Source organism: Chiroxiphia lanceolata, chromosome Z (assembly GCF_009829145.1).
Source record: "Chiroxiphia lanceolata isolate bChiLan1 chromosome Z, bChiLan1.pri, whole genome shotgun sequence".
NCBI lineage: Eukaryota > Metazoa > Chordata > Aves > Passeriformes > Pipridae > Chiroxiphia > Chiroxiphia lanceolata.
In genome coordinates this window covers 63,024,426-63,049,715 of record NC_045671.1, presented here as the reverse complement: position 1 = coordinate 63,049,715, position 25,290 = coordinate 63,024,426, and the positions used below count along the sequence as shown (strand labels likewise).

Below are 25,290 nucleotides of genomic sequence, written 5' to 3'. Positions count from 1 at the left end.
CGGCGGGGACGCTGCGCCCCGACGGGGGTGCGGGCTCTGCCACCTGCGGGCTCCGCCAGCATCACCCCCAGGGCTGGACCGCTGCCCGCCCCGCACGCCGGCGGCTTTCCTTTTTTTTTTTTTTTTTTGATAAGGCGGATGTTTCCTTTAGTCGGATGGGAGAGTGGGTCCCTCCCCTCTACCCACGCCTCTCCACCCACCTTCCTCGCTTTCCCAGTGTGGTCTGTAGGGGCGTGGGGGAGCGTTCGGTCCGGGCCGCGTGGCTCGCCCTCCTTTTGTGCGCTGGTTTCTGGGTGTCCTCCGCCGCGCAGCAGTTTCCCCCCATCCCCTTTGCGACAGCTGTTTCGAGAACGCATAAATACGCGCGCGTGTGTGTGTGTGTGTGTGTGTGTAGATGTGTCTGTGGGCTTTTTTCATAAGCCCATGACAAAGCACTATGAGGTCAAAATGGTAAGTGTATTTTTTTTTTTTTTTTAATTATTGAAATGTCTTCCGGAATCGGGGTTAAAAAAGAAAAAAAAAAAGCGGCAGAAAGCACCGTCGGTGGGGGCGGGCGGAGGAGAAAATCCTCGCACGTAACATAAACCTCGTGTACAGGCGAGGCGCAGGCGGGGATGCTCCGCGCTGCTCCGCCGGGCCGTGGGCGGTGGGACGGGGGGCGGCGAAGCCGGCAGCAGGAGATGTACAGCAGGGACAGCGGGAATGCGGCGGGTGCCAAGGCAGCTCCGCGGCTCCCGGGACACGCCCGGAGGGTCGGCGCGGCCCGGGGGGGCGGTCCGGTCCGGTCCGGTCCGGTCCGGTCGGGTGCCGCCTGCAGGCGACCTTCACAGCGCCCGGTGCCCTCTGCAGAGCGCTGCGAAACAGCACCTTGGCACGCCGAGGCAGAGAACCCCCCAGCTCCCTCCCGGGGAGCAGCAGCTCACGAAACGAGCCGGGCAGTGCAGTGTGAGGGCTGATTTATTTATTTATTTATTTATTTAATCGTTCGAATTGATTTTATTTTTTTAAGGGATGGATACTTACAGCTGCTTGAGCCAGCTAAAGGAGTAGTAAGTTTCCTCGCTTCATGATTACCATAGGTAACTTTGCTCATTGCAATATTTAGCAATCGGTTAGAATTTTATGTCGGATGATAGGCAGTAGTAGTTAACTTGCACCGACCTTGTTCTGTGGATATCAGAATAATAGAATGATTTCTGTGGAAAGTAGCAGTAAGTCAGTGTGACTTAAAGCAATACAGATAATTTTCAGCAGTTATAAATCTAGTCACTGTTCTGATTACACTTTTAGGCAATTGAGTGTTGTTGAAAGGATCAGAACTTGCTTGTAGTCTAAAGAGAACTATTCCAAAGTGAGTCTGACATGGGTAAGGAGACTCCAAACTATAGACTTTTAGCTGTAGCTACAGTCCAGCTTGGTTTTTTCTATGATCATTTTATCTTTAATAAACAAATTTTTGGTTATTTTATTTTATTTTACTATCTATACAAAGGCAGTAATGTTTAGGTTAATATTTTCCACAATTACAGTTAGGTGAATGTGCAGGTGATGCAGTATTAGTTTTCCTTGAACTATCTTCTTTTCAGAAATACTCTTCTTCCTCTGAAGAAGGCAGTAACCTGTGAAATATAAGTATATGAGCATATTCAGGAATAGTAATTTCTGGAGAGTTTGAGCCTGCACTGGTGGCAGTTAGCTAAACCATTTGGATAAACTGCAGGTGGTAAGCTGTACACATTTCTGTACCTATATTTCTGTAGCCAGGCTTTTTTAAATTCCTATCAGAAAGGTTGTTTCTCCAAGGAAACTGAATCCTCCATGTGTGTTAAAATTTTCCTTTTATAGCAACCACACAGAATTTAAGTGCTAAAAGTATTTATAATTTTGTTGTCTTCACTAATGGCTCATTTACCTTTTATTTTCATCATATTTTAAGCTCTATGCAGGAAAAAAGTGGTGAACATGGAGAGGAAAAGATGTTGAATTTATCAGGAAACTCCTCTAACTCATCTAACTCACTTTCCTTGCATATAGTCTCCCCAAATGCCATTAAGTTCACGGGAGGGAATAGATAGATTTACCTGTGCCCATATTTATTCTGGTTTTGTATCCCCTCTCAGACAGAAGCAGTCAGACACAGTGGCAGCAGCCACCCTTTTGTGCTCTCTGCCCAGAGCCCACCTGTTCTGCAGCAGTGTCGTGGCGCAGGCAGTACCTTCATTTACCCTCACCTGCATCTGGTTGTGGAGATATCACAGGTGATGCATTAGTGACTCTGGACATTAAAAAAAAACAAACACAACACACCACCACCAAAAACAAACCAAACCAAAACCAACCAACCAACCAAAAAAAAACCCACCAAAAAAGCTAAGAAAGCTGTAGACCAAATTTAACCCAAACTGCTGATAAAATACTTTGGCAACCAAGAAAACTGGAAGACTTGAGGATGCAAGATTTGACAGAATTATCTTGCTTGACAATGGCTAAGAATTCGATTGTGTAGATGACTGTAGAGGAAAGATTTTATATTCTTCAGTGATTAGAAATACCTAGGAACAAAAGTCTGTGTGCTCGTGCAAACAAATAGTGTGTACTGCCTTCCTGAAGGATATGTGGATTGATGTTCCTGATGAAAATATTGCTAAAAATTAGTGCAGCAACAGTGAACAAAATGTACACAGGGACTTATGTATGAAATTACAGGGAGCTGGGTGGGAAGCCCATGTACACACCTTCCAGCAGGCAAGTAGGAAATGAATTTAAATTCTTCTGATGTCGTACTTTCTAACTTCAAAGTCCAGCTTTAGTGTGAAAAATGAGAGTAGAAATTGAAGGGCAATTGTAAAAGTACCAGAACTGCATCAAATAGGAAAGATTTTCTTGAAAATTTAAAGGTGATTGTCTGGAGCTTCCTGGTCACCCTCTTCTGCTTCCCCGTGAGTTTTTAAATGACGTGTTGGGATTATTTCCTTACCAAATCACTTAAAATCTGTGAAAATCCCTGGGAATTGCTGGATGCCAAGTTCCAAAAATGCACAGAAGGCATGCAATGTTTATTCTGTTAGAAGAGTTAATTGCAACAATTGTTTTATACTTAGGACACTTAACAAAACAAAGTAACAAGCACCTTTTATTTTAGCACCTTAATATAATTAAAAATTAAAAGTAAGCACAGTTCAATTTATTTCCTTTCTGCCAAAGTGTTTGTATGACTTCATTAGATCTTGATTTGTAATACTTTCCAAGTTTCTATTTAGAAGATTATATATAATCAAAACATGATTTCATATTGAACTACTTACTGGTTCAATTACTAATTTTCAGTAATGATTCTGCTCCTCAGAAAAGAGTTTGAAATTTTGGGAATCAAAATTCTAAATGGCACTGCCTTACCTATTTCTACAGAACAGATTGGAAGTAATGGAAAAATAAGATTGCAGTTATTGCAGGGTTTCCATATTCAGATAGTGCAGATGTTTATTAGTCAGAAGTGTAAGAATCATTTGAGAATTGCTCAGTTTCATTCAGGAAGCCAGTGCAGCACCTTAAAAATTTTAACTTAGTTAATAGCATGCTTAAGTCTTCCATCTTCTAAGATTTCACATGCAGGAAAATTAAAAACAAAAATAAAAAATCACATTGATTTGTTTAGGAGGTACCTGGGTCTTTTTGGACAAATACTATTCATGACAGTTAATTTTCCTAATCAGAATGTTTGGTGATTCTTGTAAGGAAAGCTGTTGACCCAAATCCTGCAAATAATTTGGCATGCCTATAAAGTAAAAAAAAAAAAGCTTTAGAAATGCTCTTAGAGAAATCTTTGATTCTCCTAACAATACTTGTAGGTAACATGAATCTGCTTCCATTCTGTAATAATAATAGGATATTGGTGGACACACTTACATAGATATGTGCCTCATATTTATTACAGAGAACTAAGCATTTGTAATTTTGCCTTGTCCTTGAAATTAAATCTTTAAGCGTCATAAAAGTGCAAAACACATTATAACAAATACTTAAGAAACTATCCTTTAAGTCACCAAGTCTCTTAAAACCTCAGTGCTTGAAACTTTTGCTTTTTTATGTATTGGTGATACTAAGATCAGTGCTTCAAATTTCAGGCATTCAGAGACCCCTGGCATTAGAAGAAAATGTACTTAAGTTTCTGTGAAGAAGAATAGGTATGGAAATGAAACTATTTAGGTGGTAGAGAGTGGCATTCATGAGAGCTGTGTTTTTCTTGGAAGTTCACAAGTTGTGTTGCTTGCCCTGGGTGTCAGTTGGTGACAAAAATGTCAGCCTAATCTAGCTTAGCAGAAATAGAGTATTTGTTAGAAATTGCAGGTATAAGAATAGGGTTAATGTGGTCAATGTGTTATTCTACTGAGTGGACAGCAAATAGTTTTACAGCTAGACAAGTTCTTTCTGTGAATTGCAGAAGGTGTGTTGAGAGTGTTGTGATGCTGTGCTTCTCTCAGAGTTGTGAGAAGACTCTCTTCCCCTATCACCTGATCCTTATGTTAAGTCTGAGAATTAAGACTTACTTCTCTTCCAGAAATTAAATCCTCACAGTCATCTGTATTTATGGCCACAGACATGCAAAATTGACACATTTCTGAGAACTATCTTTTTTTAAAAATATGAGATCTGAATACTTAATGTCATTAGCAGTGTCAAGAAATAAGGCCACATGTGGCCTCAGCATAAGGTCAGATCTACAAATATTCCAATTTCAAACACTTTCTCACCCCCTCTGCCCAACAGCTCAATTTAATGTGTATAAAGTATTTGCTGCTTGAGTGACTACTTTTTCTACGGTGTGTCTTAGCTGCTGGGATCAGCATGGTTTGAAATAAAGCTGGTTATTCCCTCTAGGCATGATTTCACACTTTCTTGTTCCTGTAGCCCTATTGACCATTCAGACAATCCACAGAAGTGATAATTTATAAACAGAGTGGCAGGAGTGGGCATTGAGACCCAGGGAGTACAGGATTCTTATTTTTAGCCAATATTTACCAGTCAATCAAGGTTTTGGTTCTGAGCTGTATGAAGATCTTAATGCCTGTTGAGTTCACTTTGTCTTTTATTTATTAAAACAGGCTGGGATACTAAACCCAGATGATGTAAAATTTAAATTAAAAAAATTACAAGGCAAATTGGGAGGGGAGAGGGGGAAACAGGTAAAATAAGTTCCCTGATTATTGTCTCACCTTCAGTTATGATTTCTTTAAAAGTGAGTGACCACTGGATTCCACATTAAACTGAATGTGCTGTGATGGGTTTTTACGTCCCATGGCACACTATGTTGTTCAAAACATGCAGAATATGAAACAGATGGCTTGGGAAGACTGTCAAAAAAACCTGCTGGGCCTTCTCTGGTATTACCTTAAAGCAAGAGAGAGGATGAGTAAGTGTGCTGTAATTTTTGGCCTTAACACAGCATTCAGGAAGCTTGGGCTTCCGAAGACATGCTTTCTCAATCACAGTAACATGTATAAAAACAGATATCTGTTTGAGGATAATGGAGCAATAAAAATTCCTTGCAATTGTGAGGATGAAGTAATGGAAAATTGCAGTGGGGGAGGGGAGGAGGGCAGACATTTGGTTCAAGGTGCTCATTGCAGGGCTAAGCAATGCAGACGAATTTATTCAGGAGTTTCACAGGCCATCTTTAAATATTTTTGTATATGATAGAGTGGAAGGTAAATCCAGCAATCTCTAGTTCATTTTTTAGAATTATTATTTCAGAGGTCTCCTTATGGAAATAACAGTTGTGCCTTCAAGACCTGCTTGGTTTTGGTTTCAAAATCTCTAAGCATGTGGAATCTTCTAACCAAAGGCAAACAATGTATTTTATACTAGAGACATGAAAATCAGACCCTACTGTATAAATGTGAATCCACAAGACAGTGTCTTTTTAGGAGATATTTCATGTACTGATAATATTATAAATATAAGCAACCCAAATTCCTAATCTTCTTGTCCTCAATAAATTTTTACAAGAAGCTGAGATACTGTCTTATTTAACCTTCAGTTAGAATAGCTATACCTAGTATTTCAAGTCAAAATTACTAAAAGTAATACATATTCAGTGGTATTAAAAAAGAATTCCATCTTTGAGTTCACAGTTTACTGAAATTAAGATTTATTTCCATAAGCTAATATTATGAAGTTAACAGTTCAAAATGTGGACATTGCAGCATAAGGAAAACAATTTTCTTTACTCATTGCTGAATCTCTGTTAACTATAGAAATGATTGTCTGAAACACTGGAAGTTTCACAGCTATTGTCATTTTTTGCAGCTTATTATTTTGTCGTTGGTTTCTTTTGGGTATTATCATTGCTCAGTTGTCTGATAAAGCTGAAATATGTAACACTGTCTCAGCTGTATTTTTATTTTTCAGCTCTGAAATATAGCGCATGACTTAGCAATACAGTTAAGTCAGAGCTTTGGGAGATTAATACCTGCTAAAATGATGGTTTAATACTTAAGTTTATCTGTTATTTTGAAAATGCACCTTTAGCCTATTTTTACTTAGTCTCTTTCTTGACGATGGGTTTTCATTTCCATGTTTTAGGAAAATCCTATAAATGTTGTTATGTTACTACTTCAGAAAGGGAAAAAAGGAAGAAACATGTGAAATACTCTTGTACTCATTTTGCTTGTGATTTTGAATAGCTTTCAAATTAGAATGATTTTCCCAGATTTTTATAGGCTTGCCCAATCCAGCTGTATATTTTATATGCTAATTTAAGTTCTATTTTTGTTCCTCTTGGGATTTTAAGTGATTATAATTGTTGCTCTTCAAAAGCCAAACAGATGATGATTGCTGCTTCAGGAATATACCAAAAGAAACCGGCTTTCATTAAACCTGCTCATCCACTTCATAATTATCTCCATTTTTTCTCAGTAAGAAGCAGGAAAATGGCAACTACAGTTCATTGAAACCAGTTCAGTTATTTAAACATCACTTTACTGAGATAACAGGAGGTGTTAAAGCGGAGAGGTTTTTCAAATGCTGAGATGTAGCCAGTTACTGCAGGGTTGCCAACTGAGAGATGAGACCCTTCGTGTCAGTTTGATATACAATGCTAGAGGCTAGATTCAGCAGAAGTTACTGTGGTCTCTGCTGTGGCTGGGACCACTGCTGGAGGACAAAATGTAAATTGGCAGTGATTTTGCCAGGCATCTGATGGTCTGACTGCTCCGGAAGAAATGAGAAGTAAGAGCAAGCAGAAACATGGGAGAGGAGAGAGAAGGTTAAAGCAGGCACAAGCATAGAGGCTAAAGAAGATAATAAATGGGGAAATAATAAGTTGGGAAATGATCATAGATCATGATCAATGGTCATAGGTTCACTTTTGATATCAGCCCTAGTGAGGTTTGGAATGAGCCAGGCTAGACCAGAAGGTTTCTCTAGAACTTTTCAGCAATAAATTTCAGTTCAAATCCATATTAAGAACATTCATAGGGAAGTTTTGCTGTGAAGATCAATGCTGGAGAGGAACAAATCCCTGTGAATTGCAACAAGATGCTGCAATGTCTGTTAACCCATGAACACTGGCATAAACAGGAGTAAAAAGACACAGAGGTTTCTTAAGACCTAGAAATATGTAAACAGTTCTTTAGTTCACATAATTGATTAAAAACCTCACACATTTAAATTTTTGCAAGTATCTTCTGATGTTTTCCTTATCTTACAAATGTAAACAGTGTTGCTGGGTTTTTTTCTACCTGCTTTGTGAAGTTTGACTCCTGCAATTTACAGAAAGAAGTCTGACCATATGTGTTGCCATTTGTCCTCTGCTGCTTTCTTTATGCAGGGAATCAGTGGCAGCGTCTCTGTATAAATCACAGCTTACCACTCAAGAGGGCCTGTAAAAAACCAGTTCCATCAACAGTTGTTTTTTTTTCAAAGACAGACTGCAGCAGCTGTCTTAAAGCATGGTTCTTTCATCAGAGAAAGCAAGAATCTTTTACAATTTTAGTCCCCCATATGACTCATTTAGGCAAAGGAGATGTCCAGGAAAAAAAGAAGGAATTCACAAAGGGATGAATTTGGGTTTTTATTTCTTAAACTTAAATGCCTGTATGAGAGCAGAGGTTAAACTTGGCCAGCCATCAGAAACTCCTTTCCATCAATTATAGAAACAAAACTTCTGTCAACATCATCTTTCTATTTTACCCAGAATGTTCCTGAGCTTTGGCTGTAGTAGTGTAAGCTGAGAGAAAAATGACGTGGCCTATAGACTGGAGGGGAAAAAAAGGTCTTTCAAATAGAGCTGTAACATTCACTGAGTGCAGTTTTGTTGGTACAGCCTGGGGATTCAGGCAGTCACTCTTGTAAACTAGCAATTCCTTGTAAACATCAGCAGTATGCTCCATATCTCCTTGAGACCAAAAGGCAGAGGATGCAATCCCAGAGCACAGGCAGCAGACTGCCAGGAATGTGGCTTGCTTTCTCAATTCCCAAGCAGCTTTGTTCAGTATGACCAGCAGTTTTGGATCAGTTTCATCTCCAGCTAGAGTGTCTCATAGAACCAGGCTGAGCATCCCTTGTTTCAGCACAAGTTTTGTCTGAACTGAGCTGTGTTTTCCTCCCTTCTTCGCCCACTGGGGCAGGAGGATTCCAGACGCTGCAGCAACGCTCTTCCTTGCGCAGCTGCTCAGGGAAGTGAAGTGGGTTGCCAGAAGAGGAACGGTGACACAGAGGTCAGTCCTATCTGTAAGGCAAGTAAAGAATAGGTGAAAAGCAGCTAATGCAAGAGTTTATCAGAACTATTGCCTACTTTTCATTCATTATCAAGAGGTGATTTATCGTGTCACCGCTGCCTAAAAATCAGCACTCAGTCCAGAACAATGGGGGTCAGGAGATCCTGAGCTGTGAATCCTGTCTCCATGTTTTAACTTCTTTGTTTTGCTTTCCGTCCTCACTTGCCTAATATGAATTTATATTACATCAAACTCTAAGTGTATTTAAGACTTAGTTTTCCCACTGCTGCTAATTCAGATTTGCGTTTGCAAAAATGTCGTGCACTTAACGAGAAAGGGAGCAGGAAGTAGCTTTAGAAAAGCAGATGGTAGAAAGAGAATTTTGTATTAATTCTTTTTATAAATGGTTTATTAAACAAACCACTATATCTAGGTTCTAAATTTATTACCTTGTCTGAGGTAGCTTCATTACATATCTGCTTCCTGAACTATTCAAGACGCGTTTTTGCGCTAGTGAGTTTATGGCACAACAACGTACATTTCGTTCTCAGACCAAGCTCTTTGCAGATGGTGCATTTTCACAATGGCAAATGGTGCGTCATAGTCCTCATTGCAAACTAGCCACCCTGCATACTTCTGGTAACAATGTTCTTAGATTCTGCAGCTGGAGAAGTATTTAGGCAGCTTCTGTTACTACTTGCTTATATTTCCTTCTTATTACATTATCATTCAGAATAAGCATCTTGAGCCAAATTAACATGGAAGGTATTGAAAACATATGCAAAATAAGCATTGACAGAAAACAGTGCAAAAGTAGAATATTTCATAATGAATCAAAAAATATAATATTTCATGTTAGGAGTACCTGAACAAAATGGAAACAACTGTAGTTTGTAGTTGGCTTTCTTTGCATTACTTTTCAGGTTTTTGTTTTATTTGTGCTAGATACCTGATCTTATCCCCACGTAGTCTGCTTCTGTTGTGATTTCCTTTTTTAATTAAGAAACAAAATTTGTAGAATTAGAAAACATTCTTAGAGAACCAGAAAGCACTAATAAATTAGCTGTGATGTTATACAGAAATTGATGAAGATGATGCCTCAGTACTTGACAATTATGAATATAAATTGACTAGGTACGTTGACGAGGAAGGTTTATTTTAAAAATATGATATTTTTATTTTTAAGATGTTTTTGCAGAGTTCTATAAATTGAAAAAAAAAATCAGAGAAAATTAAAGTCTACTGTAGATAATAGCAATGAAACCAAGGCAAGAAGAAAGAAAAGGCTTAACTGAAAATTCTTGGCATAATAGGAGTTAAAAGATGTAAGACTAGAAAGGATTCTTCTTTGTTCTGTAACCTAAGGGCAGCACAGTAAGAATAAAAAAGATGTTCCATGGTATATAATGTCAGAATAATTAATGAATATATCTGTTGCTACTCAAATAATATTAAAACATCTTCATTACATTTTACATTAAGGCAATTGACTTATGATTACTAAAGAGGTTCCTAAAGCAACAATAATATTTATTTCACATATGAAACTGCAAAATTAAGTAGGTGGTACATTTGATGTACATTGCTATTCCATTTGAGAACAGCTCTTACGAAGAGTACAAAAATTATCTCAGGCAAAATGGTGCATGTATAAGATATGTGTGTTAAGCAATAAAAGTTCCTAAACATTAAATATATGAGAATTGTTCTACACATTTGATTTCACATGCTATAAATATTTCCATTTATCTCGGTAAGATTACCATAACAAGGAGATCAAACTATATGTTGAAGCTACCACAGTATTATGGCTCTGTATCACTACTCCTAAGCCTTACCCAAATGGAAATGACGAAAGTCATTTTCCACAACAGCAGCAAAACTTAAAGACAAGAAAGAAGACATTCTGTCCACTCACTGGGTCTATGCAAACATTTTCTGGATTTGTAACTTCGTTTTTAAGGAAAAAGAAAAAAGCATAAAATTCTGTAGTTTACTCTTCTTTCTGTTCAGAGCATTTTGGTTTATCCAGACAATACTTGGGTGTGGCTGAATCAGCACTTTACAGTCAGAGCTGGGAGAAGCAGAAATTATGTAAAGACTAACCCCAGCTCTGTTATTTTGAATAACCTTGTTTCTCCTTGTCTCAGTATTATCAAGAACCAGAAAGACATAGTCTCATGGACTGATGGGAGATGTTAGGGAAGATGTCTCCAAACAGCAGAACCTGATCAGTTATTATGTGTTGTGGAGATGAAAGAAGGGCATCTCTCTCTTGTATTAGCTTGAGGATGAAGTTCCAGGGGAAAATACCTGTTCTGAATTCAGTGTGTACTTCCCCACTTCCCCTCCAAAGCTTTACTGAGGTAACAACTGTCTTTTTGTCTTGTTATCTGGCTCCTTATATGTCCAGAGTCTCAGTTTCTTGCTTTTCTTGCGCATAAAAAAGGTAGTATTTCCCAATTCAAATACCTGCAGCCTAAAATACTTTCTTCACTCGCTTCTTTCCCTATTCTTTAATCCCTCAGTTTTCTCTCAATAGAGAAGACATGGAATGACCTCACACACAACCACACTACTGTCACTTGTTTTCTACAGTGACAGAGGTTGATGCAACATTGCCACAAGTTAGCACCAAGTTATGGCAAACTGGGTGGTAATGCTGTAGAACCTGCTCTAATGAGAAACCTTTTTGCTTGTGACTTTAATAGCCTTTTTATCCCACAATGTGAAAGTGGACAGTACTTTAGTAAACCATCTTCCTCAGGGTATGCAATTAAATACTGATTCACTTAACCTGTATATATCTTACTTGTATATATCTAAATATCTATCTGTCTATCTGTCTTATGTATGTATCTTAACACACACTATATTGAAACTGTGGTGATTCCACGCAGGTACAAGCTATAAATAGTTCATCCGTCCATCTTAGTCTTTCGTGGAAAATGCAATTATTCCAAGCAGAAAAGGCTGCAGAGTAAGTGACTGTCTGAACATTGCATTACACAATGTATTTGCATGGCATAAAATGCTCATTTGCATAGTTATTGCATAGTAGGTTTTTCAGGCCTTAAACACTCAGTCAAGATAGAAAAACACAAAAAAGTATTAGCCTGTTTGAACACGCTAAAAAAATATGGGGGATCTGAATCCATAAAACAAAGACTGGGAGAAATAATAAGATCCCATTTGAGGGCAAATAAATATCACATATCAGACTGTTACAAAGTGAGAAGATGGCTGTAAGTTTCACAATTCATTTAGCTTACTGTTGTTCTGCGTGCTCAGCGACAGTTATAGGGATGTTTACAGGGATTAAGGAGGAATTGTAGCCAAAAAAATATTAAATGATTGGAGTGTTACCTGATATTTACCTTTTTTCCTTACTGTATCATGTAGGAACACTGATGAAGTGGTAAGTAGAATAAATATATCTGGTATGAATCTTGTAAATTTCCAGATTTTCCATGCAGGGAAAAAGAGGAAAAAGGCTGTGGATGGAAAGACTAAGTAAGCCTTTTTATAGGATTTTTAATAATTGTGGCTTAATTGCTTTTGTTGCTTACATCCTCTTTCATGCACATTGGAAATGTGGATCTTATGTCTTTCAGAACAGCAGTATGTTTCCAGAATCAAAAAGCAATATCCAGTCATCCTATAATGCTAATTCTCCTTTTTCTCACTGTCAGTGCATTGAAAAATTAAAAAAAAATAAAAAAAGGGAAAAAAAAGAAAATGAAAGAAGAAAATTAAGTTCTGTATGGTTAAAGGTGAGTTGAAGGAGGAAGGCTAGTCTTAGGTTTGCAATGCAAATTTGAGTAGCAAGAGAGATATTTTACAGCTTTTTGAACCATGACATGACTTTGTTTTCTGTTTTGTGTTAAGTATCGCATGGTTTAAATCAGCTTTAAGTCTCATAATGTATCTTCATCATTGAAGATACATTATGAGACTATGAGCATGACTGGGGAAACATTGTGAAGATCTAGTAGAATTTTGCACTACAGTGGAAGCACTGTTCAACACCAGTTCCCATCATTAGGAGCTATTTCTAGATCATGAAAATTGAATCCTGGCCCTTAATCAAATATTTTCCAGGATTTTGCTATTTGAAGGTAAAAACCAGATTTCTTACTGTAGTTTCACTTTGTACAGATTACAGGTACATCTCTAGCATTGTTGATCATGTCTGATAATGATGGCTAAAATGCAGTTTTTCTTCTCATAGAGAAGGAATTTGGTGTGTGCATTTATGCTTCTGATGCAGTTTTTTTTAGCCCGAAGTTCTCATTAATAAGTTAATATGTCACCATTTTAAGTGCCCAAATAGGAATTATGAAAGGATGCATGATTTTTCAGAATGCAGATTGTCTGCAGCTAGTTTAATTGTGGATTCCCAAGTTTCACGTGGACCAAAAAAAAAAGCAAATTGAGAGTCAACAGTCAAATGCTGGAAGGCACTTTGAAGATAGAGGTCTGGAAGATTTTTTAAAAAAAAAATCAGTCTTTGAATTTGTCTGGAAAAAAATTCTAGAATGCAAATAGCTTTGTTCATCAGACTCTTATTTGCTTGGTTTCAATGCTTATTGACAAAAGCAGAAACAAGTATAGAGAAGTTGTTTAGTACTTTACCACTTCTTTTCCTAGTGTCTCAGATCTATTTCTTTCTTGGGGTGTTTTTTTGGTTTTTTTTTGATCGGTGGATTTTTTTTTTGGGTGGTCTGTTTTTGTTTTTTGGTGGCTTGGTTTGGGGTTTTTTTGTGATTTTTTTTTCTCAGACGTTCAACTTATTTTAAAAGACAAAATGGAAAAAAGCACTATTTAGAACTTTAGTCATTTTGGTGGTGGGAAATTATACCTGATTGATATAAAGATCTTATTGTCCAAGGGAAAATAAGCTGTGTATCTAACTTTGAACCTCAGCAACTTCTTAAGTAATGTGGTCCAGTGCTTAACTACTCTTAGAGAATCTTTTCCAGTTGTTAAACTAGATTTTATGCGTTGTGAATTAAGCCATTTACTTTTTTAAATTACAATGCATATGAATACTACTTGATCATAATCTGATAATAATGATGATTTCTAAAACCATTTTCAAATATTCTTTGTCACTGTTTCTGTTTCTAAACAATCTCTCTCTTAAAATATATTAACGTTTTCTAAAATACTTTTAAATACCCTTTTAATGGACTTTCTTCAGTTTTTTTAAAACAAGGAAAGACTGTTCTATTTTCAGCTCATCAGTGTCAAATAAGAAGTGTATTCATGTATGTCTTTTCAAATTACACTCTTGTTTATATATCTCAGCGTGAAATCTCTCTTTCTTGCAACATCATATTCCCATGACTCCTGGTAGTATCTTACAACATTTTCTTCAGCACTGCTGTTATTCTCTAGTTTTTATTTGCACATTTGTTTATGATCTTACTTTTCTAAAAATCACATTCGCCTGCCACTTGTCCTTATTGAGCTTTATCTTGCTGGTAGGTGTCTCTGTTTTGAAAAGATCATTTTGTATTTAGCACTTAGACAAATGTGCAGTTCACAGTTTTCATAACCAGTTACTATGTTCCATCTTCCAAAATATGGACAGAAATAATATCTTGACCCTAAAAGTTATACTCCAGTAGGTCCTTATTTGATACAGTCATTCATTTGGCAAGGAACTGTCTCTAAGTATTCTCAAGATATATTTTTGTATAACCTTTTTTACAGCGATTTAATTAACACTATGCTTCTTTTTTATCCCATGAGATGAAATGCAGGTTGGCAACAAACATTTAAAAATCAACGTATATTACTTCTTCACTTTACGCAACATGCTGTGATTGTAGAATAAAATAGAACTTGCCCAAAAGGTTGTTCCTGGAAGATCTGTATTTCTTAGTGCTGTAATTCTGGGGGCTTCTTTTGAACTAAGAAGCAGAAATAGGACTGACTAGTGTCCCTTTTTCCTGAATACCTGTTACAAGGGAAAAAAATCCCAAAGAATATAGTAGCTTCATATCTGTTCTGCAGTGTGTATATTTATTACCTTATTGTCTAGTGACCAGATACACAAAAGAACTTTCAGCAGAGTAAATGTCCATGACATCAGTCAGAATAATTCACCTTAATTTTATCACGTATTTTATTGCACTAAACCATATTACACTGAGGTACACCACTCTTAGTTTGAATAACCTTTTAGATATTTGCAGCTACATGATCATTTACGATTTGGATTTTGCTGATGACTCATATCCAGCAGAATCAAAGTAGTACAAAGCTATGCACAGTACTTCTGATGTAAAAACTGAGTCGTATAAGCAGATGAAACGAAACCTCCAGCATTTAAAGACAAGAAAACAGGGCCAGCACCAGTGAAAGACCATTAAGTCATCTACAAGTGAGCAATTTTTACATTAAAAAGAATAAAAAGTAGTTATTTAGATACTTTTTAGATTGATGGTTCAAAGAAAAATCTTGATGATCTGTGTAAGTAAGATAAGGGAAGTGCTTTTTGGAAGTGAGATTTATTTTTCATATCTAGTAATTGCAAGGAGTAATTGGCAAAGTCTAATTCCACATCTTTTGAATATTAAGCCACTTCCTTATAAACAAGTTGTAACGTGTAACATACAGAAGTAAGCAAAAAGAACTATCTGAAGTTATGTGGCAAACATGGAGTGCTCATGAAAAAGGAGGTAACTGCCTTTAACATAATGTCATGAAAAAAGCATTTTTAATATCCTTTCTCAAGAGTGTGTAGGCACCTGTTCACTCACCACACTTGGGCAGTTATAGCAGGTGTGGATTAAAGATGAACTTCATTTGGAGAAGGAGAAGGATACACTAGTTTCATGCACCTTCTGAAATCCTGCTGGTGTGAGTGCAGAACACCATGTGTACCTGTGCTGAATCATAATTGCCAGCTGGAGTCATATTATCTTAATTGAATAAAACAAAAGATTCAAGTTGATACTTAAAATTTTGGGGAACGTATTTAAGGACTTTTAAGGTCAGAAAAATTCCATCTATTACCTATGTGATCTGATTATCTGAAAATGATCTAATTACATCTTATACAAACCCTTCGGAATTTACAAGGACTTTTTCAATAAAATAATGGTAGCAACAGCTACTATATTGCTTCACTGTGCTGTCAGCAGGAAATATGCTGGCATGCTAAAAAAGCTATCTTTGAGTAATACGTGCTTTCCACTTCAACAAATGAGAACAGACACAGGCTTTTGAAAAAAAGTAAAATGCTTCTTTTAAGACAATATTTCCTGTAGCTTTAATACCACGAGAGGATATACTAATTACAGTTACTTTATAACTATACATCTTTTTTCCTGGAGAAACTTATTGTTATGGTGGAAGTCTAACTGAATTGACAGTATTTGGGATGATTCACTGGAGAACTTAAAAGGACTTGTTATTTTTGGATAAAAACCAGCATTAAAAATATTGATTACATTCTTGCTTTTCATTGTCTCTTGTACACAAGGTTATTTCTCCTCACAATCACATAGTCTCACTGGCAAGGGTATCAATCACTTCAGGCTCTGGTTACGTATTCCCCACAAATTAAAAGGGGCAAGGGCAGATTGTTATAATTGAGTTCTCTGACTTGTGAATTTCATCAAACTACCTACCTACTTGTGAACTCTAAAACACGTCTTAAAAACCAAGTGTTTTGCTAATTTTGGGAAATCCACTTGGCACTAATTTGCGTGTGTTAAGACTGCACAGTGGACCTAAGTTATCCACACCTGCCTTCTGCTCTGTCACACTCACCCTGTATTTTTACTTTCTCACACATCATTAGAAAAGTCCCCAGATCTCAAGGACAAGCAAAAAGGTGTATTTAACAAAGTGCACATGCCAAAGATACTTCCCTTCTCCTCCCCACCTGAGGCTGCCTTTCCTCTTGGCTCTGTCGTAAAACATGAAATCAATGACTCATCTTCTGGGTCCTTGTTACTTCTCTTCCTCTTTTTTCTTGCTAGCTCCTGCTGTCAGATATGTCTAAGTGACAAGCTAAGGCCAAATAGATGTGGTTAGATTGTCAGAGAACAGAACTAGTCTTGCTTCTCTGCCCTCCATTTAACAAGTCTGAGCAGTAAGTCCTTAGGTTTCTCATCAGGTTTCAGGTTCCTCTTGGTTTTAGTACCTTATCTTTTGTTAAGAAATAAATTTAATCTTGTCTTAATTTATTATTCAAAGAAGATTGAAAGTTAGCCTTAGTGGCCAATAGATAACATTACAAGCCTGTGCAGTTACTCTGGCTCTTCAAGAATCAATCACAAGGAATTAAGTGAATGTAGCAAACCCTTCCTTCAAAAATAATGCTCTGTGACCTCAAGTTATATGCTCCAGCTGTATTCCTTTCAATTGCATTTTCTACAAAGCTTTCTTTGAAAAAACACAGATCAAAGGTAAGCTGAACTGAGTCTAAACAAAGTATTTCTACTGATAAAAGGTGGAGTTCCAGTATTCTAATCTGATGCCAGTAGTCAAACTGAAAACACAGCTTGAAAACAGGATTTTTTTTCTGCTGTAAAATGTATTATTGTGTACCATGGCTCATGTTTTGTCAAGTGAATAATTTCAAAGGTCATTATAGATCCTTTTCACAGCAGCAATTAATTTTTGTTTAGCTGTGGTCACAAACACATGCTTGTATTGTCTGCTACAGAATTGAGCTTGTGTGCTTTAATGTTAGTTTGACTGTTGTTTATTAAAAATCACAGTGCAGTTCCTTCTCCTGCAGAGGAAATGGGGAATTGAAAATAAGCTACTGCAGTTTCAATGTGGAAGTGTTTTGTCCCTTGTAAGGAACTTGACAGCCAAATGGATGGTTTTTTTCTGGAACTCAGACATGTCACAACAGCGAAACAGATGAGGAACCCTCACCCCAGTTCAGGTACTGCTGGGACAGCGATTTGGGACAGGGATGTTAAGGTGTTTTCATTAAAGCAGCATCAAGTAAGAGAAACCTATTTCTCTTTGCTGAAAAGATCGTAATGACAGTTTACTTCACTGGATTATCGGCAACATACTGGCTGCTGTGCCACCTGAATTTCAATTTCTTAATTTACAGCACTGATGAAATAGAATAGAGCTGGATCTCTACTGCTCTCTACACTGGGCTGGTCTTATCAAGCGTGAAGTTTGGCGCATTGCAAAGCTATTCAAGTCATTATCTGTTGAGGACCTCTTGAGCCATCTCTATCTCTGCAGTGTGCTGATAAGACAGCTGTTTCTGTTGCTGCAGTGTCTCTCGGGCCTCAGTCTTCATTCCGTGCAAACTACAGCTTTGTCACTGTGCCCTGATGCTGTCACTTTCTCTGTTGTGCAATAATTTGATCCAAGCACAAAAGAGGTTGATGGCAGCAACAGACTGGCAGGTGACACAGTCTTATTTTACAATTAAATGTGCATTTTACACCACTGGAAGTACAAATCCTCAATAAAGAAGCTACATAAGCTGTGGTGCAGCAGCAATCTGCCTTTCCCTGGTCACAGTAGGGAACAAGCAAAGATACAATAATTTGGATAAATAGACAGCTCCTTTCAGGTATTGTATTTTTCGAGGTGAAGTTGTCTATAGAAAATATGAGCAGTTGTGATCACCTTGTGTGAAACAGAGCTTTAAGATACCTTTTTAGTCTCAATTGAAAAAAAAAGTGAAACGCCTCCCTTACCTTTCCCCACCCAAATGCTAACCTCTTTTTGAAAAGTAGTTTTTATTAAGATTCAGACACTGCTGTGTAATAGAGAATGATACAGCAGCCTCAGCTGCAGTATTCATATTGCTGTAGTTTTGTATGATATCCGTATCTTATCACCACAGAGAGGCTCAGAGAAGAACTAGGTAAAACAACTACGGTCCTATACTGAAGGGCAGAGTGCATGCCCAGGTATGCTTTGACCCCAGGAGTTGTTTGTCTGAAGACTGGGTCTGAAACCTGCATGCCTATTGCCGTTTATTTGTCAAAGTAATGGGAACAAACATAAGTTGACACTGGAAGAAGGACCCCGTGGAGTCCCCCGGGGTGCAGTAACGCAAACACACACACAGACATACACACACACACACACACACGGACATACACGTACACATTCAAACACATCCGTGTGGCAGTAGATGATCACCACGAGTTTATCTGGAGTGCCCTCGAGAGAGATAAGCCCACATCGACATCCTGTGCGTTAGCGGGGTGTTTCCTGGGGGCAGGGCGGGGGGCGCTCCCCGTTGGTGCCATGGGGCCGGGGCCGAGGCCGGCGCTCCCGCAGCCTCAGCCGGGCCGCGCCGTCGGGCCGCGCCGCTGTCCGTGGTGCTGACGGGGCGGCCGCGGGGTCCGCTCGGCCCATCCCCTCCCTCGGCAGCCAGCCCTGCTTCGCTTTTTTCAGTTCTTATTTTTTCGTGGTGCCCACCCCCCCTCCTTTTTTTTTTTTTTCCTTCTGCTTTTACTGCCATTTCTTGAGCACTCAGGGGACTCAAGAAGGTTCAGCATGCCTGAACAAGCATCATCCTTTCCTCCTGCTGTAGCTCTTCCATGTCCAACGCCTGTTTAATAATCCATACATGTTTTAGCTAAAGGCTGTGTCCAGACAGACAACTACCGCTAATCATAAAGATTTCTTTACAGACATATTAACTAAGCAAAGAGGAACTTAACAAGAAAACGTGTTTTCCCTGGGAGAAGGGAGAATTTAGCTTTCCTTCTTCTGCCATTGCTGGAATCAAGGGCCTCTGAATAGAGATGAGAAGGGCTGATGACAAGGCAATTTGATTTAACAGCTATTTTCTGCCTAATTTCACTGTAACACCATATATTGACAAACATAACAGATGCAAGTACATTATCGGTAGAGATGCTACATCTCTAAAGAAAATGCATAAAGTTTGGATTTTGTCTCTAAGAGTTGGTCACTAATTATAGATGGAGATTGTTCCTTCTGAGTGGAGGAGCAGGGGGGGGGAAGATGAAGTCGGAATTCTGAGTATCAGACCTGAGAGGGAAGCTGTTGAAAGCAGAGTCCTCTAATTTCCTGAAGGTTCAGAAAGACATCGTTCTGGTTTCTAATAGCATACATTTTGGTTTTCCCTTAAAACTGAGTTTTTTTAGTTCTAAGAACAGCTGTATATGGTTTTTTGGGGGGGTAATGGAAGGGAGTGAGGTGTCAATGCATAGATAAGAATTTTAAAGAACTTTTTTATTTTCTGCCTTTCTTTCTCTCTTGTCATACATTGCTGATGTTCTGCTAAGCAACACTGTTGTTTACTTAAACACATTCAACACAAACTGGACAAAACAAGAAAGTAACCAGCAATTAAATCTAGTAATTCCGCAAACAGCAACACAGGGCAGGGGTTTTGCAAATGTTTTCTATTTGGTATAACAAATAACATTTTAATTTTTAAAAGAGAGATATATGTATAAAACTTTTTGATGTATGCAACCACAGCATAAAGAACCTGAGCAAGTTGAGTCTAATATCATTAGGAGACTTTCAGAAGCAGCTTTTTTGTATCAAAAGGTAAAAGTTGCCATAATTAAACAAGACTGAACATCAGAAATAAACAGAAGAACAGTGTAAACTCAGAGGATCTTCTTCAATACTAACAGACACTGCTGAGAGCACACTATACACATGCAATTCCACAAATTGTGTGTGAATAGACATCACTTCACGTAGGACTTTGTATAACAGCTTTGAAGAAGTAGCCACCCCCACCCCGTTCTTTATTCAGTCCTTAGAGCCAGTAGCTTGGCACTTGTTCCATCAGGGAATTATTCCCCTCTTTGGAATGCTGCTGATTCAAAACGTTGGTGATACATTGTAAATGATAAGACTCTGTGTTCTAGAAAAACATCAGATGCATTAAGCCTAAAACTAATTATATAAAATGTAAAATTAGTCCCTGTATAACTCTCAGTTGTTGTCACAGTGGTAGGACAGGGAGATTAGAATAAAGAGATGATACACGATTCATTGTATTAATCATTTATAAACACTCAAGGGCACTCTCATTGAAACACTATGTCTCTATTGGAAATTGCATTCTTCTTTATTTTTGCACCTTGTTAAACACAGATGCCAGAATTCTAATTTAGAATTCTATTCCAAATAAGCATTTCCTTTCTGCAGAGTGTTCTGCCTTTGCTGTTGGAAATACATGATACGCACTTGTGTGTTCTGTGTCAGAAAAGCCACATCTAGGAGGCACTTCTGATTCTGGAAAGAAATTACAAACTGTGGTGAAGGTCAAACAGTTAAAGGAGTAAAAGGCATGCTTCAGAACACCATGCAGAATTGTTACTTCCATACCACACAGTCTCTTTCTCCACAAACACTTATCTATGCAAGACATAGAAATTGCATAATGAATACAAACTTTTTTCAGCCTACTTCCCTTGTCTCTCCCTCCTTCCCTTCCCTCTTTCCTTCCTTGCTTCGCTTCCTTCCCTCACTCCCTCTCTCCACGGCCTTCTTCACTTTCCTTCTTCTCACCCAAAATGTTTGTTACAAGAAATACCACTCATTAATACACCAAGTCCCAGAAGGGCAAATGTCCAGAGCAGTCCCCGGGCGGCGATTCAGACTGGACACGGGCGGTGCGGACACACGCACTGCCAGAGCTGCGAGAGCCGGGTATAAAACAGAAAGGGTGGGGAGGGGGGAACCAACAAAACCCAGCCAAGCCACGTAAAAAGCCCCAAACCACAAAAAAACAACACACGCATAAAAAAAGGCTACTTTCGCGGCAGCTCGTCAGGCGAAGGAATGGTGGCACCGAGAGCCGGCCGCCGCGGGCGTGCCGTGATGCGCCGCCCCGCTCCCACGTGGCCGACCGGGAGGACGGGAGCGGCCGCGGCCCCGCGCAGTGTCGGCGCTGCGGGAGCGGCGGCCGCCCGACCCTGCGGGCACTGAGGGCCCCGCGGACCGCGCTGAGGGCGCTGGGGGCGGAGGGGCCGCCGCGCCCTGTGGGACGAGCCCGCCCGCGCGCGGCCCCGCACGGCGCAACTCATTCTGAGCCGCGGCGCCATGGGCCCGCCGGAGTGGCGGCCCGCGCGGCCAATGGGCGGCCGCCGCCTCGCCGGGGGCGGGCCGGGTGGGCGCGGCCGGGCCAATGCGGGCGCGCGGCGCCGCCAGCAGCCTGCGTTGCGCCGGGTGCGGGGCCGCTGCCGCGCGTGGCGCCGGGGTAGGCGCGGGGCGGCTGCGGCGCGGGGGGGGCGGGAGCGGCCGGGCGGACTCGGGACGGGACGCGGCCGCCCCTGGACGGACACACGCCCCCCGCCGCGCCCCCGCGGCCGCGCCGCCGGGCGCGGCACGCAGACGCACGCAGCCCGGCGCGGCGCGGCGGCGGGCAGGAGCCTGGCGGCGGGGCTGCTATAAATCTGCGGAGCGGTCCGCCTCCCGGCGAGGCACGGCGCGGCATCGCACCGCACGGCGTCCTCCCCCCGTGGCCCCCCGCGCTCTCCGCGATGCTGCAGTTGGCTCGGGTGGCGAGCCGCTAGGAAGTGACCGGCAGGGAGCGAGGGGGAGAGAGAGAGAGAGAGAGCGAGAGCGAGAGAGAGAGAGAGAGAGAGAGAGAGAGCATCTTTAAAATCGCCCTTCCATCCCTCTTTTCTTTGTTCCTTCATTTCTCCCTCCCCTCTTTTTGTTCCATTGGGTTGCGAAAGGAGAGTCGTCCTGTCACTCTCTCTTTTGAGTTCTCCCTTCTTTCATTTTTTATTTTTCCATTTTTTTTTTTATTTTTGATTTTTTTTTTCAGCCAGTATTGGACTGTCGGGGGTGGGGGAGGGAAAGGATTTTTTTGGTTTTGTTTTGGTTTGGTTTTTATTTGCTTCCTTTTAGAACTGTCCCCAATTTAGCTCTTGTCTTGAGAGAACTATCCATCTGCCTCTTACTCCTTATTGGGAGAACTGCACCGTTACTTTTTTGTTTTTTTAAGCCGAGGAGAGGAAGGTAAGTTGTGGCATCATTCTTTCATTTATTATACGTGTGCGATAGGGTCCATGCTTCCCATTCTAGCGGTGCATGCCGTGTAGAATTACATTGATCACCTGTGTTTGCTCCGTATTGACACCGTTCGTGCCGACGGCGCTGAATGAGGCAGTTCGTGGGTATGGCAGCGTGCCCGCGGAGCTGAGTTGCTGGAAGTGTTTGCAGCGTGGGGAGGGCAGCCGCTGAAACTGGGGGACCGCATCGCGGCCACGCAGGACGGCGTGCGCATCCCCACCTGGGCTGGCCCAGCTGTAAAGTTCCAGCGTCTCCGCGCCCCTCGGTCTCTGGATCCGTGTCTTTGCGGGGAGCATCCGAGGGGACGGACCGGCACCGCGCGGGTGAAGGGAGACGGTATCACTTTGAGGAGATAAACCCGCATTTGCAGATTAGCCGGGATAAGGCTCCCCGCGCCTAATTGCATTAGAGCCGCACGGCATTTCGCGGCTTCCTGCGGGGCTGGGAGGCGGCTGCGGGCCACGGCGCACAAAGACGCGGCCGGTCGTATTGTCAGCGGGCGCGGAGGGCGGGCGGCGGGGTGGGGAGAGCCGCTGAGCTCTCCCGGAGAGAAGTCGATGACCGTCTTTGAAGGGGGGCCGCGTCTTTTCGCGGGGATGAATAACCCGCCGGGGAAGGGGGCGCGTCCCTTTGTTCGGGGCGTCGGAGCGCTGCGTGGCGGTGCTCGGGCGGTGTGGGCGGGGCGGCCCCGATCTCTGTCCGTGGTCCTACCGGGGTGGCGGAGACGCGGACAGCGGTCACCGGCGTGCGCGGGGGAAGTTTGCATCCGGCAACCGCGGCGGGGGTCCCAGCGGGGCTCCGGGCAAAGGAAGGGACAGGGCGTCCCGTCCTCGGGCGCGTCTCCCGTCCTCTCGTCCTCCTTCCCCGCGGCAGTGGGAGGGTCTGGGTAGAAGGAGGAGGAGGAGGCGGCGATGGTAAACGCCGGCGCTGCGGCGTGTGCGCTACCGGCAAGGACCGGCCCCGAGCACTGCCGTTGTTGTTTAATTTATGCCCAACACGTTACACCGTACCCACCTATTTCACGTACGAAAATAACTAATGTGAGAGCACTATAAGCGAGGCAAATTGGTAGTTGAACGTGTTCCGTCGTTTCCAAGGACCGGCGGTGAGAAGATTTATTTTCACTAGTCTTTGGAGCGCCAGGAGGGCGGGGAGCACACCAAGCCATGCGCTCCCGCGGGGACAGGACTCCCCCTTCTCCCAGTGACATTCCCTCGGGCATTCGCTGGAACGCTGCCCGCGCGGGATGAGCGGTCCGAAGGAGCGTAGCCTTGGAGTGCGGCCGCGGGGCTCGGCAGCCGAACCTTGCGGGGGGCGGAGGGAGGTTCCCCTCGCTGTCGGACGCCGCCGGGAAAACGGGACAGTGCTTTCGGAATGGCTAATGCCCGTGGCGGGAGGGGGAAGTCTGAGCCAGCACGGCTGCTCGTCGCGGGTCGCTCGCTCCCGCTGCGCCCCCCCGTCTGACGGGCGAGTTGCGGGTTCGTCTGCCCCACCGAGCCATTTTCGGAGAGGAGGCAGCGTCTGACCTCCGGGGTTCGGCATTTTACAGGGAAAGGCGGCTAGTCCGTAACCTTGGGGAGACGAGCAAGCATTGTGGGGGTCCTGCCGCTGATCCCACCGGGGACTCGAAAGGCAAGCTCCCGCCCTATCCTGCTCAGCGGACTCCGCTCCTCGCTCTCCCCAGCGCCCGCAGGTGCTCCGAGATAGTGGTGGCATAGGGCCCGCCCAGCCTTGGCTCCGCGGAGGGGAGCGGGGCGGCCGCCGTGGGGTGCCCGCACTACCTGGGGGCGCGGCCCCGAGGGCGCGGGGCTTCTTGAGTGGCCGCCGGCAGCGTCACTCAGGCGGCGGCCAAGGGGGCGGGCTGTGGGGCCTTTATAAGCCAGTCACGGGGCCATTTGCCTTCTGGTGCCGCTAGCGTGGTTGCGTCGGTGGGGCAGCGGCCGCACCGGCATCACCGGAGCCATCAGGTGAGGTGGCTGCGGGGCGCTCCGCGGCTCTCTCGGAGCAGCAAACACCTTTCCCCCGCTCCGCTCGGAGCATCGGGCGGCAGCAGCGGTGACCGCGCTCCCCCGGGACAGCGAGCACGTGCACCGCCGGTCCTGGGTTGCTGAAGGAAGGGCAGGTGGAGGGGCTGGGGACGGAGCTGGGGCTTACGGGGAGCCGTGTGGTCCTGGCCGCGGGGCGGCGGGACGCCGGGCTCGCCGTGGGGCGGTAGAGGAGAAGTGGAGCCGGAGGGGGCTGTATCCCACCCGGGGAGTGCGGCGGGAAGGGAGGCGGCCTGGGCGGGGGCCGCGGGCGCATGAGCAGGGTCCCGCCTGGAACAGGGGTAAAACATGGCGCGAGTGGATCACCCTCTCCTGCTGCTGTAGGTGGCCGGGAGCTTTCCGCCAGGACCGGCTTGGTGCGGTGTCGATTGCAAACTCCAGGATACTGGTGGTGTTAGATCAAGAGGGGCTTCCTGTTGCTGGCAGTGGGGCTTTTTTTCTGCCATCAGTTCTTTTATCTCCTTCCTCCTGAGTCATACTGTATGGGTTTAATCGCTTTTTGCTTT

General features: G+C 42.5%; 1 protein-coding gene across 14 annotated transcripts in view; it reads left to right on the top strand.

Moving 5' to 3' along the window:
• The first annotated feature begins 233 nt into the window (after positions 1 to 233).
• ELAVL2 (ELAV like RNA binding protein 2) overlaps positions 234 to 25,290 on the top strand; it is a 112,217-nt gene continuing 87,160 nt past the window's right edge. For 2 of the 14 annotated variants that reach the window (XM_032675420.1, XM_032675413.1), the window contains exon 1: positions 24,598 to 24,706. Coding sequence is in view for 1 of the 14 variants with exons in the window: in XM_032675412.1 (XP_032531303.1) it covers positions 424 to 450 (27 nt within the window). In the remaining 13 variants the exon portion in view is untranslated. The other 12 variants (XM_032675412.1, XM_032675418.1, XM_032675411.1 and 9 more) reach the window with 12 other exon arrangements.